General features: G+C 43.0%; 2 protein-coding genes across 6 annotated transcripts in view; one reads left to right on the top strand and one right to left on the bottom strand.

Moving 5' to 3' along the window:
* MAEL (maelstrom spermatogenic transposon silencer) overlaps positions 1-13,331 on the top strand; it is a 109,680-nt gene that overhangs the window by 17,155 nt on the left and 79,194 nt on the right. The gene's annotated exons all lie outside the window — the stretch shown is intronic.
* Positions 1-13,331, bottom strand: part of ILDR2 (immunoglobulin like domain containing receptor 2) — a 55,533-nt gene that overhangs the window by 19,989 nt on the left and 22,213 nt on the right. The window contains exon 4 of one of the 4 annotated variants that reach the window (XM_024763649.1): positions 1,025-1,081. The exons of the other annotated variants lie outside the window; for them this stretch is intronic. Coding sequence (XP_024619417.1) covers positions 1,025-1,081 — 57 coding nt within the window. The remainder of the gene's footprint in view (positions 1-1,024; positions 1,082-13,331) is intronic. 4 annotated transcript variants of the gene reach the window in all.

Below are 13,331 nucleotides of genomic sequence, written 5' to 3'. Positions count from 1 at the left end.
TGATGGAACTCTGGATAAGGCGGATACAAAGAAATATCTATTTGCGTCCTTGGGATTGACATCGGTGAAAAGAATGTCTGTATTTGGGTTGGCCAGCTCATGGGAAAGGATCAGGAGAATTCACGGAAGAATAATTAGTGAAGCTCAACTGTGAAGACTCTGCATGCTTCTTAAAACCTGAATCAAGTCAAAACCAATCGCCAGGATTATCTTGTTTCTCTCTTTTGCTCTCAGTTATTAAGCAGCTCTTAACCCTTTGGCAGAAGCTCTCCAAAGCAAGGCTGAATCATATCCTTTCCTATTCCCTGCCTTTGGTTATGTCCTCTCCCATAGTTCATTCTTGTTTCTCTCTAATCCTCCTTCCACGATGGGCTATAGTGCAGCATCAAACTGATGTTGGCTTGTCTAGCTGGTATGTCCAACAGAAGCTACATAAAAAGACAGAGGTGTACATTCGGTGCAGGTGTCCTTGAGATAGGGTCCATGGACCCCAGGGACTTAGGGGGCCAAGAAGCCCCTGAAATTGTATACAAAGCAATGTAGATCTCTAAATGTGTACTTTTCAAGGGAGGAGGGGTGCATAGCTTTCATAAGGTTTGAAAAAATGTTTTGATAAAGTTATAGATGGCAATTCAGAGTAACATGGTTTTACACTAATGAATGGGTAAACATAAAACTTAGGGAATAAGGAATGCAGATTAATAACCACTCCGTCAAGGATACTTATAGCTATCTGGGTGCAGCTGAGATACTGAGATTGCGAAAAGGCCTGCATACCTGACACTGAAGGACTGGGTCCCCATCTCAGCCTATTTTTAATTACCATTATTCTTTTAGGGCCTAGTAACAGAAGAAATACAATTTGAAGGCTCTTCCAATGGGCTTAATTTCATCCTGGAGGATACCACAGACATATATAGACAAATGTACAAATAAATTAAAGGAGCAATTAGTAACTAATGCAGAAGCAAGACAGATGGAGGGATAGCAAATTAAGCAAATACAGAGTTAAATGACTGAATACCTGGCATAATCTCCACAGCAAAACTGGGCAAGAGATCAGCAAGCAGCCCTGTCCTGCCTAAAAGAAGTGGAAGGAAAAGAAGAAGTAAAGAGGTTACTCCAAAGGAAAAACACAGCCTGAAGCCTAGCTCCAGTTAGCACCATCCCTACATGGGGCCATTGATCCATGCTGTCTGTGTCCTGAGATGCACGTCACCAAGGCTGGGCTCAGTCAAGAGAATGACCTTCTCCATCAATCTTTGGCAGCCATCTAAGAACTCTGCACCTAAACCAGGCAGAAGCAGAAGCAGAAATTTCTCTCCAACTATTATAGAAGGAGGAAATCTCTGCTTCAAATATGAAAAACCTGCTTGAGCAGACTGACATATACCATCTCCATTCATTTATACATCCTACTCCACGTATATTATTGGAAAGTCAAACCCGTCTGTATCCAAACGTTCAACCTACATTTTCGTACATCCATACACAGTCCCATGTCCATATAAAAACAAAAGTACATATTTGGTTTTAACTCAGAATTATCTCCCTACATGATTCTATTTATAGCCTAAAGATATTTCAATGATTAAAGTTTTCAAAGGCAAGGAAATGATAAAGCTAGATCAGTTATACACTCTTCGACACTCCTTCTGGCTTCAGAAATACTCTGTACATATGTGTATGGTATGGCTTTTCCATATGGCACCCACAGCTGGCATGGCATGGACCGAAGTGCCTTCTGCGTGATATGGCACAGAAGCTTAAGGGCTGGTGTCAGAACAGGTGCCCCTCGGGGATCTGAGAAGCAAAGAGCTGTGCAGGAAACAACACACTGGAAGAGGTTGGGGAGGAGGTTAGTCCTTTTAAAAACTAGCCTGGTTTATATAGAAAGCAGTGCTGAATGCTTCCACCACGTTCTCATATCCACATAAATATAAAGGCTGTAATAGGACTTCTGCCCTGTACCAGGTTCTCTCTATCACAGTGCAGCCTTGCTAAGAAACAAGTTGCACTGGGAAACAACTAGCAAACTCGCTTCCTTTGAGGCTTGTGATGGCAAAAGGTCACTATGGTTCCTAAGCCTGCAACTGAATCTTACTTCACTTATGGGCATGACATATGCTTCTAGCACAGCTCTGTCCAGTAGAAATATAATGTGAGCGACCAGTAATTTTAGCTTTTCTAGTAATCACATTAGTTTTTTTTTTAAAAAAGATGAAATTACCTTCATAATATTTTTACTTGTACCAATGTAGCCAAAATATTAATACTTCAGAGGCTCTGTAGCCACACATCACCATTAGAAAACACACCTCTAGGGGTCTAGGGGTCTCTTTGGTTCATTAGAAAACAACTTTTCCTGTTGAAGTTTGTTGAGGTGCATTAGAGAAAAAGTTACCCATGTGTGTGGTTTATATTTTGAGTCTAAAGGTCATAGTTGGTCACTGATCCTCTCCTCTATCAAATCACCCCATAGAAAAGCAGCTCTGACAAAAGTCAAAGAAAAAAAAGTTCTTCCAAGGTGCTAGGAGAGGATGCTGCAGCAGGGGCAAGGTTTTAGGGAGTCAGGTAAAAGGGCTCTTTGCTCACTTTATTTTTCTTGGCTCTCCTCAACTATACAAGGCCAGTGTGGTAAAATGTGTCCCAGTCATGTCTCCTGCATGGGTCATGGTCCCACATTTGAAAAGTTAATCAGTACCAGAGTACATTCCAAGGAAAAGAAAGCATGGAGTGGGCCACTAGGTTAACTCTGTTTTATTTTTTATTTAGTTATTTTTTTGGCCACGCCATGCAGCATGTGGGATCTTAGTTTCCCAACCAGGGATCAAACCCATGCCCCCTGCAGTAGAAGCTCGTAGTCTTAACCACTGGACTGCCAGGGAAGTCCTGAAGTTAGCTCTGTTTTAGGTTTTGGCAAGAAGGGTTTCCTTCTTTCTGTCTTCCATCTTGTGCAGCTGACACGGTAAGAGTGGTTTGGTGCTTGCAAGGTCTCTTGGAAAGTCAAGTGGGAGCCAAGTAGGTCATTCGAAAAGGGCATCTTGAAGGAGAGATGGGCTAGCCTTTGGCCTAAGCCAACATGAAAGGCTAGGAGGTTCCCCAAGGCTCACACGTGGTCTAGTCCATTTCCCTAGGATAGGCAACCAGACAGGGATTTGGGGCCAAAGTCCAAGCAAGTGATTAAGAGCATGCATTGGTCTCACATGGAATGTTCTCTGTACAAATATCTCTTGGAAGTTCAACAAGGCAATAGACAGGTGGTCAAGGATTTGGGATCTTGGACATCTCTTAAAGGCATAATTAGTATTAATTACAGCCAACAGCCAATGATCAAGAAGTCAATATTAAAAAAAAAAGTCAATATACTGTGCTTTTAGCAAAGCAGTTATCAGATGCTTACTTAATGGTGTTTTTTTTAATATGGACAGATTAGTACTTCTAAATATATCTTACTGTATATAGTAAAATGAGAAGCTTTTATTGTATTTACTCTCTAGTTGTCAAGCCTACCACTGTTTTAAACATCCCTGTATGTGCTGTAGCCCAAATCATTAATTACATTCATAACAGAAATGTTATTGATGATATAAGCTATCGCTTTGCATACAATTTCTCACAGGAAATTAGCTATGTGATAATAATTAATTATAAAAAATCCATATATTCAAGGAGGATATGGTACTCACACATATTATATAGAGCATATTCTATTGGAGTAAGCAGTAGACTGGCTGGGAGTCAGGGTGCTGAAGGCAGCTTTGACATTAGTTTACTTGGTGACCACTATGGACAGATTACTTCCTCTTTCTAGGACCCAATCTTCTCATGAGTCAAGTGAAGCGGTTGAATGAAGAGATCCATAAATAGGGAGACCATACATCTTGGTTTGTCTGGGACAGTCCTGGTTTATGCCTGTTGTCCTGGTGTAATTATTAATAGCACCCCTTTTAATTCCAAAGGGCTCTAATTTGGACAATTATTTAGATGGTCACCCATCCATAACATTTTCAGTTCTCAAATCTGATACTCAGTGATCAGAGTTGCAAACTCAATTCCATATGTTTATACGGACCAGTAGATAATGCAAACAAGGGCAGCTGGTCAAATGTAATACAACTGGGAGCAGCTGGGCGTGTGGCAAATGGCATATTGTGTCTGTAGGGGCTGCTTCTACGCACCTCTAGCCAATTGTTGCCTCACAGAAAAGTGTCTTCAGGGTTGCAAGTCTTCCTATTTTTCAAGATTAGCCAGACCCCAGATTTTTATGTGAAATATCCTGATTTTCAGATGTTGGTGAATTTATGCTGGAATCCTATATTTCTAAAAGTCATTTTGCTTCCAGCTTCTTGCTTAACAATTCCTAAAAAATGCTGTTGCCACGTAGAAATGCTCTAACTTTTCTTCCTATTCTACTCTATTCTGTCACATCCAATGAAGGTCCGATGTTAGACAGTCCAAACAATTGCAGTAAATACATTCCAGATTTCAGCAGCACTTTACCAACACTTGTGAATCACGGTCATTCTTCCGGGATTCAGTTAGAGTGGCAATTACAAGTCACTTTAATGTCTAAGAAAAGGATGGAAAACAGACCCAGCAAATAGAAAGCCAAATTTACTCTTTTCAAACCCCAGCTCAAACTATGAGTAGAAAGTACAGTTTTCACGTAAGCACTTCAAAGAGTTTTCCCCAAACCTTGCAGAATCCATTACTTTTAAGAAATTTCCACATGAATAGACCAAATGAGTCAGGCATACTACTAGTTTGTACACGCACACATGCAAGTGTCAGTATCATTCCATACGGTCACAAACATCATAGCCCAAAACATTCATGTATTTTGGGTTGAATGACGAGGGCAGAAACAATCACTTTGATAAAACAACTTACAGATTTTACCTATATAATTCCCTGTTTCAGCTGTTTTCTGCCACTGACACCTTGAAGTTATCCCCAACTGAACTCTCAGTACATATTCCTGAGAACAAGTTCACTTCTGGAATGTCTCCAATTCATTCATTCAACAAAGAAATGTATATTGTGCCTGGTGGACACGCAGAGAAGAACAAGACTTGATCCCTGTGCTTGAAAGCCTCAGGCTCGCCCACGCAGCTTGTCCAGCAGTATGAGGCTAAGAATTCGGCTTTACTTCTCTGCTTCTGGGTCACATGACTTACCAAGGTCAAAGGACTTTCTTCCTGCCAAATTCCCTGTTTTCATTAGCTTTTTTTTTTTGCATTTTTGACATCAGGTTCCCCCAGTCATGAAGCCTTCCCCCAGAGACAGTCCTTGCCTGGTTTCCCACTCCTCTCCTACCCATGGCATTATCTTCACATATTTCACAACAAACCATGTCCCGGTGACATTTCCCCAAGGTTCTGATACCCTTTTCTTGGCCGGTCAGGCCCTCAATGCAGGATGTACTTACCTTCTTTACTAAGATAACCAGCTAATGAACTTCTCAATCTTCTGCTTCATTCAGATTCTTACCACACACAGTCTAGAAGACTCTGAAATATGTTCCGACAGAGCCGTGTAAGAATACTGCCGTGAGAGGCTGCATCCTCCTCCATGGTCCCGGTTTCATGAGAGCACTTGTCTCTCAGCTGCCGTGATTCCTTTACATGTGCCTCTGCTAGCAGGATGGAAACCCCGCTGCCTCCCCAGCAGCGTGGCATGAGGAGGTACCTCACCCATCAGGACCTTAAACTTTTCCCAGTAGTAAATCCCCATTGTTTTCTACGCTGGGCTTCTGATTTACTGCTCATGTTAGTGCCTTTTATCCAGCTCAAATGGACTCTTAATGAGCATATGAAGGAACCATTCATTCATTCAGCACTACTCTATGTAATGGAGAACGTTTAGCACCCCTGGACTCAGGGCTCAATGCCAGGAGCATCCTCTACTCACTGGAATATCCCCAAATGCCATCTTGCCATCTCAGGGGATTGAAGCACTGCCTCATCCCACCCCCACAAGCTGAAAGCCACGAGGCTAGGGTATTTTCAAGGTGGCCATTACAGAGAGATACAATATGCGCCCCAAATTGGTTTTTGTCTCTAGTCTTAAAACTTAAATCCAAGCTCTGATCATTAGTCCAAGTTCTAGATGTAGGACAAACTTGTTTTCAAATCCTAGATCGGCTACTCAATTATTTGATGACAAAAGACACATTATTTAATGCATTGGACCTTATGAAAAGAAGGGAAAACAATACTTCCTTTGTCCTTGTGATGTCAACACTGCTGACAGCACAGTTATCTCCATTCATTTCTTTGAAACGTACTAACTTGGAGTCCTTTTCAGTTTTGCCAATATATCATACAAATGAACCTTCTGTTCGGGATGATCTAGAATGTTTTTCTTCCCCAGCTTCTTGAGGTTCCCTTCTTTTCCCTTCTGCTTAATGGACATCTGGGCTTCATCCCACTTCCAGGCTTTCCTAAGATGCCCTGGATCCATTTTCAGGGATGTACTGTATCCACCCGTGACCTCTCAGATCCTAACCCTTTAAAAGGTTTCTCTCCTAAATCTTTGAGGAGAGCAGATGTTTTTCTCTGGCCCTTTTAAGTGTAAAGTTGTTTCTATGGCTGTTTGGAATCCCCCCAAATTGGAAATTTCCCAAGGGCACACACATCCCTCTTTTTATTCTATATTCCCATGGCAACCATGCATTCAATAAAGATTACGATTATCCATCACAAATGTGGATATAGCCTCCCTTTCTTTTATATGTAAACTATGTATTTAAGCATTTCACGTGTGTATTTCTTTCTTTGTCCCTTTCGTTTTAGCTCACTTTAAATTATAGTGAATAATTCTCACAGTGAATTCTCTCCACAAAATGAGTAGTATCAGACCATCTACAATTAACTGTTAATAAATGCTTCAGGCTTTTCGGCAGTGATTATAAGCTTGGCCTAAGGCACTGACTTCTATTCACACAGAATTCTAAAATCAGATTGTATTGCCAGAAAGGATCTCCGAGGTCATCTAATCCATAACCCACTCCATGTTTTCAGGAACCTGAGGCTCAGAGAGCATAAGAATCTTACCCAAAGTCACACAGCTGCCTAATAAACCAGGAGTAGAACCTGGGTCTACTCACCCCCATCCCTGTCTTTTTTCCCCAGTATCTCACTCCCCCTCAAGCTTTGCTTATTCTTAATTTAGAAATGTTAGACATGTGCAGCATTTCTAATCTCCTAGTATCTGCAGTGAGCAACACAGAAATTTGTGTTTGTGGCATTACTGCTCTACTTACATAATTAAAGTATAATGTCTGGATATAGGAGTGTTGGAGATGGTTAACAATTTCAGCACCTTTTAAAGCTGTGACCAGAAAATGATTACTGAATACATCATAACACAGTATGAGCTAATTAAAAGGCATTCACCATGCTGCTATAAACTAATAAACAATAATAAAAATGATTGCAAAGCACTCTGCCTTTGCAAAGTGCTATAGTGATCCAACCCCCTAGCCCTCAAGAGTGAGTAGATGCAAAGTGTTATTAGTAATATAACGTGCTCAACTTGGCCTGAGATGAAATGACTAAGACAGTTAGATTTGATTCCAAAATGATATGGAGCAGGGTGGGATTTAATGGAGGGAGGAAATTGAGTTTCTTGGTGCCCAGTGTGATTTCCTGAGCTCCCTGTGCTCCAACCATCAGACCTGCACAGACACTTCAGATGCAAAGATATCAAGAACGGCTAGTTTCCTTAACCCAAAAAGCCCAGGTGGTCCACGGCAGCCACGGAGGGGCACACAGCTTGGTAGGTCTCGGGTTGTCAGAGTTCCTGCCCTTTCCTCCGTGGCCAGCCCCCTCTCGGTGCGAGGGGCGTGAGCATGGAGCATTTCCCAGAGCAAATTCTGAGGCACTGCACCGTGTGAACTCAGACCTGCACACTTGAATAGAGGCAGCTGGCTTTGGAGAAAAATGCCATGGCTGTCTCCTGACCGGCTTTCAAGGGCTGCCATTCTTTCTTTCCAGGGCTGAGCCGATTTTCGGCGACACCCGCTCTCCCGCGGGCCTCCAGGGCCTCCCCTCGGCGGGGCCCGTCCCCTCCCTCCCGCGCACCGGCTTCGCATTTTTGCCGCCTCCCGGCTCTGTCGACTACAATGCGCCCGGCGGGCTGACCCAGCTGCTCCAGCTCCCGCCTGGGTAACCACGGCAACCGCGGGCTTCAGGAATGCTCACTAATTGAAGGCCGAGTTTCCTCCCACAGTGATGAGCAACAAGTGAAGCAAAAATAGTGAGGCGGGATAAAGGCTTCGAGGGAGCGGGGGAGGGAGGGGAGAGCAGTCGCAGAGCGGGACTGGGTGGCTGGGGGGTGAGGGGAGGGCAAACGGCGCCTTCAGCACCTCGTTTGTTCTCTTCACAACCCAGGGCAGTGAAGAACCTTAAAGGACACCGTTTACCCGTCAGAAATCTCAGCACACGTTATTCAGTGAACAACTGTTACTGCAAACCACCACCTCTTTGCTGGGCCCCTTTGCTTCCAGTAAATGAATGGAGATGTGCGCATCCCTAGGTCCCCATAATTAGAATGCCAGCTAACACCCAGGGTGCAGCAGGTGAAGGTGAGCTGAAACTAGTTTGATCCCAGCTCCTCTGGATCTTCTGTTCTCTTCAATCAAAAGGAGAACTTTCCAGGTGATCATCTCTAAAGATGGGGTGACCATCATACCCGTATGGCTGTTGTCTTGACATAAATTAGTAAAAGTCTCCCCTTTTCACTCTCAAGGGTATTCTAATTTGGACAATAAATGATAAGGTCACACTATCAAAAGTCTTTCCAGGCCCATCTAGATCCTAATCCAAGTCTTAGGTGCTCCCCAAACCCTTCCAGACTTCATCAAATGGCCTCTGTGACCTAATCCTTGTATTTAGGTTAGGTAGTAAACACCCTGTAATTAACTGAGAAACGGGGGCTTCCAACAGCTACCAAAACATAGCAACCAAAAGTCGGCATGCTGGGACAGAACACCCTGAAACCCACTAGCGGGAAGATTCCCACAGGGCTGATTAGGGTCACCACTCGCAAGGCACTGCACAGATGTCACTGAGAAAACATGAATCTATTAGTAATAGGATTGCCAATTAACAGATGGCTCATTAAAGCCTCTGCCCATGGAATGGGCTAAAAGAAAATCAGCTCTCTAGGAGGAGTCCCGGAACACAGAATTCCCTGAAGAGGGTTCCCTCAAATTAGGGATGACATCCTGGCAATGAGATGTGGGGTATAGGAAACGGTAGGAGAAGGGAACTGACATTTACTGAGTTCGTATTCTGTGTTATTTAATCCTCATACGAGGTCTTCCATGTGACTTTCGTTTTCCCTCCCGCATTCTTACGGATGAGGAAACCGAGACTCGTCAGCATTGACTTACTGAAGGTTATATTGATGCACTGAGTCCACAGATATCTGACCCCAAAGCCCGTGCTCTTCACAGGGGATCTTATCCAGTAACCAGATTGACCTTTGGTCAAGATCAGGGTTTTGCAACCTTGGCACTATTCACATTTGGGGCCAGATAATCCTTTGTTGGGGGTAGGAGGGCCGCCCTGTGCGTTGTAGGATATTCAACAGCCTCCTTGGTCTCTATCCACTAGATGCCATGGTACCCCACAAGATGGGACAACCACAATGTTTCTAGACATTGCCAAGTATCGTCTGGGTGGGGGTCCAAAGAGGCCCCTCTTGAGAATCAGTACCCTAGATATTTAATATGAAATATAGTTTTAATCTTTTCTTGTATTGTTCTCTCATTGCTTCAGAAATATAATGCTTATCTTTACCAAAAGACAGTAATTTTCATAGGGACAAAACAGTGCCATTTTAAAATTTTGTATCCTCACTGTGCTAGGGACATAGTATGCAAAAGAGACTGGTTAAAAGTTAAATCATAATTCAAATGCAAATCACGCTTGAAGCAAAACTGACTCTATCGCATGGTGCCTATCAAAGAGCAAGGTTGCGATTATGCCGTGGAGAGGTCTGAAGGCCAGAAGAGGCTTCCTGCAAAGGGTAAAAGGCATGATCCCTAGTCTTTGGAACAACCCCAAACCCCACTCCACTGCTCAGATGGTAGAAAGTTCGTTTTTGGCAGCCATTAACCAGAATCAGAGGCTAGTTGATGCCTGGTTGACTTTTCTGCCTCCTCCTTCTCCTCCACCCCTTCAACAGTTTTCTGGTTCTTCTCAAAACCAAAACCCACAGAGGCATCTAGGTAAGCTCAGGGCAGAGTAGGCCAGCTGGGAGAAAAGCCAGCGGGGCTGAGGCCTAAAAAGCTCCCTCCCATTATAAGTTTTGTGCCCCACCCCTTTCATGGGAGGCAGTGCAGTTATCTCAGGTCTTCAGGAAATCCGAAGATAGATAGGGTAGGTCCATCCTGCTAGAGGAATCAACTCCCCTTGACGTCTTTCATGTGAAGCCAAGACATCTGAAGTATAATCAAGTCTGCAAAGGAGAATGTGGGCACAGCCCAAATTGAAAGATATTCCAAAGGAGTAACCCCCAGATTTATGGCTAGAGTGTGACTCGGTAATTAATTCCTTCTCTCCCTTTTGCCAGGAGTCAACTTCTCTTTCTTCTCCTCCAATTCTTTCCCCCTCTTCCTCTGTTGTAAATCTTTGAGAGAAACAGCAGCAGCCACTCTCAGAGATCAAAGTTTGAGCAGGCAACAAAGACCTCCGAGGAGGAGGCTGTTGCCATGGGAACTCTCTGAGCTGAAGCCCTTTTAATCGGCAAATCTCCTGATTAGCAGCACAGGCTAGGGCTGGTAAAGAGGAAGAGAAGGGGAGTCTTGGCAACAAGTAGCCTTTCTGAACAGCCAGAACTCCACCTGGGGGTGGAGGTAGGACAGGATTCAAATGGAGGCAGCACTGACACGGGGGTGAGTGCCTGAGTATTTCTGCACAGCCATAGAAACAGACTTCCATCAAAAATCCCTAAAGCCCATCACAAATGCCGAGATGTCCCCTCCCAAGAATTCCCTGATTTCTTATTATGTTCTTAATGGCTTTTTAATACTAATGGGCAGAAAGGTTGATTTTAGACCAGAATAACACTTTCAGGTGCAGTATTGTGAATAATGTGATTTTTTTAAAAAAAATTAATGCATGCCTGTTTCTCCACCTCTTGTCTGGGTAATATATGTTTACTTCTGGATAAGTCACAGGAGGAAATGGAAGGAAAAATAGAAGCACGACAGGAAAACAAAGGTAATTCTGTGCCATTACCTTCACATTCTGTGGCATTATTCTTCACAGGGAATAATCAATCCCAACTTAGCGCCTACTCACAAGGACCTGCTGGGAACAAGCCTATTTCTGGCCTCCTGAAATAGCATGGCATTTGGCCTAAAAAGAAGCAGAAATTGATGAATTCCACAAACTATTAACACTGTGTGTTTTTGCCTGCCTGGCATTCTTTTCTTCTTCATTTGGAAACAAATGTCCAACTTCTCTTTAGGAAGCTGGTCCTTTTACCCTTTTGCCTTCAATTCATAGGGTTCATTTGGGGCTGGTGGTACCCTACATGCCACCCCGCAACAACAGGGCGTTTGCTGACACTGTGGAGAGAGGCAGTTTATCCTCCTGAGAGCAAAGGTGTTAAAGACCTGCTAGGGGCCAGGTTTGCAGACAGCCTGCCCAAGAATGCAGCTAACACAGAGGAGATAGAGATTCTTTAAAACATAATCTGAACACTGGGACTCAGCCATGCTTGAAGCTAGGAATACCCTTGGACTTATTGGTTACCTGAGCCAAAAAGGTCCCCTAAGCCAGTTTGAGAATCTATCCCTTGCAATTAAAAGAGTTCTGAAGAACACAATAGTTAGCTCTGATGGTGAGAGTTTGAAGAGAGATTTTCTTCTTTTTCCGTTTTGTTTGAAATTTTTATAATAAACATACCATTTTTTCTAAAACAGAAACAATATTAAAACAAAACAGGACAGCAGTATTTGGGGCATCACCCTATACAGAGAATTAGTTCTGCAATCTGTGGATCTTTTAGATAAAGGCAAAATTATAGAAAGAATGCTAAAGCCATCTTGCTTATCCTAATATTTTGGACAAGAGAACCTGTTCCATGTTGAAAGCTCATCAGAGAGGGAGTCTCTATAATCTCCTTCAACCAACCATAATTTCCAAAAATTGTAATTTACCATTAGGAAAGTCTTTACTTCTGAACACTCTCGGCTCATGTCTTGTTATTCTTTTCTCGGTCCAGAGGCACAAGTGTTCATCCAGCCATATTTCCACTGGGGCCCTTCCCCTCCTTTATCTCCTTGGCCCTTAAAAAACAAGCTACCACATGACACATCAGAAAGAAGGGGTCAGGCCCTTATATTGTGCATAGAAAGAAGTAAGAACAAGGCGAGCTGCTTTTAGATTTTAAAACAACAACTTCCCTACTTGAGCCTTCCTGAATGGTGAAGTCCTTTTCCTGCCAGCTGGAGCTGACCGAGGGAACTTTATTCCTATCCAAACAGTGGCATGGTTCCAGGTTATAAACAGACTGTTCCCGCCACTGATCCTAGACCAATGTCTAATCTCAGGGTGGCAGATTTCTGGACACTTCCACCTTCTGTGACTGTCTTCTGGTATGGCCCTACGATCCCAGACATCTGTCTAAATATTTCTAAGGTACCTGTCACTGTCATCTCAAAGCACCCTAAACACCACGTGCATTTCTACCTTCTGAATCATCAAAAAGAGACTAAAGAGTGTTCAGTATAGTGTTTGCATTTAGTGTTGAGTCAGCACTTATCCTCCCATTTCTCTGAATCACATCTTTGGATATTTCTGAAACCTCTGAAAGAAGCATCTGAAGCGATCTGTAGATGGTTCAGATGTATGGGGAAAAGAAGGTGGGTCATGCTCAGTGGGGAGGTACACAATCTGGACAAAAACAGCTATGTCTCGGAAGTGAGGGCCCAGGTTAGTGGTTATAGGCATTGGTTATAGGTTTCACTGAGAAATGAAATGAGATACTAAAGCAGATCTAGGACAAGTAAAAATCTTTACCTATGGCCTAAAGCAGCAACAATATTTTTAAAAACATGACTTATGCAGGGGAGCATTCTATAGCTTCTTAATATAGACAGGTCGTGTGGTATCGTGGAAAGAGATGAGGCTGGGAATCAAAACACTTGGGTTTGATCAAAGACACTCTTTTGGAAGGGGATAATAATTATAAAACCTGAACATTAATTTCTGCATTTGGAAAACAAGGGAAATAATGCCTGCTCTCGTACATTACAAGGTTATAATAGAAAATTTTTGCGAAGTCAAATTATTATCAGTGTACATTAATGT

The sequence above is a fragment of the Neophocaena asiaeorientalis genome, unplaced genomic scaffold (assembly GCF_003031525.2).
Source record: "Neophocaena asiaeorientalis asiaeorientalis breed wild unplaced genomic scaffold, Neophocaena_asiaeorientalis_V1.1 scaffold912, whole genome shotgun sequence".
Taxonomy (NCBI): Eukaryota; Metazoa; Chordata; class Mammalia; order Artiodactyla; family Phocoenidae; genus Neophocaena; species Neophocaena asiaeorientalis.
The sequence above is the reverse complement of the archived record's forward strand: the minus strand, read 5'-3'. Positions and strand labels throughout refer to the sequence as shown.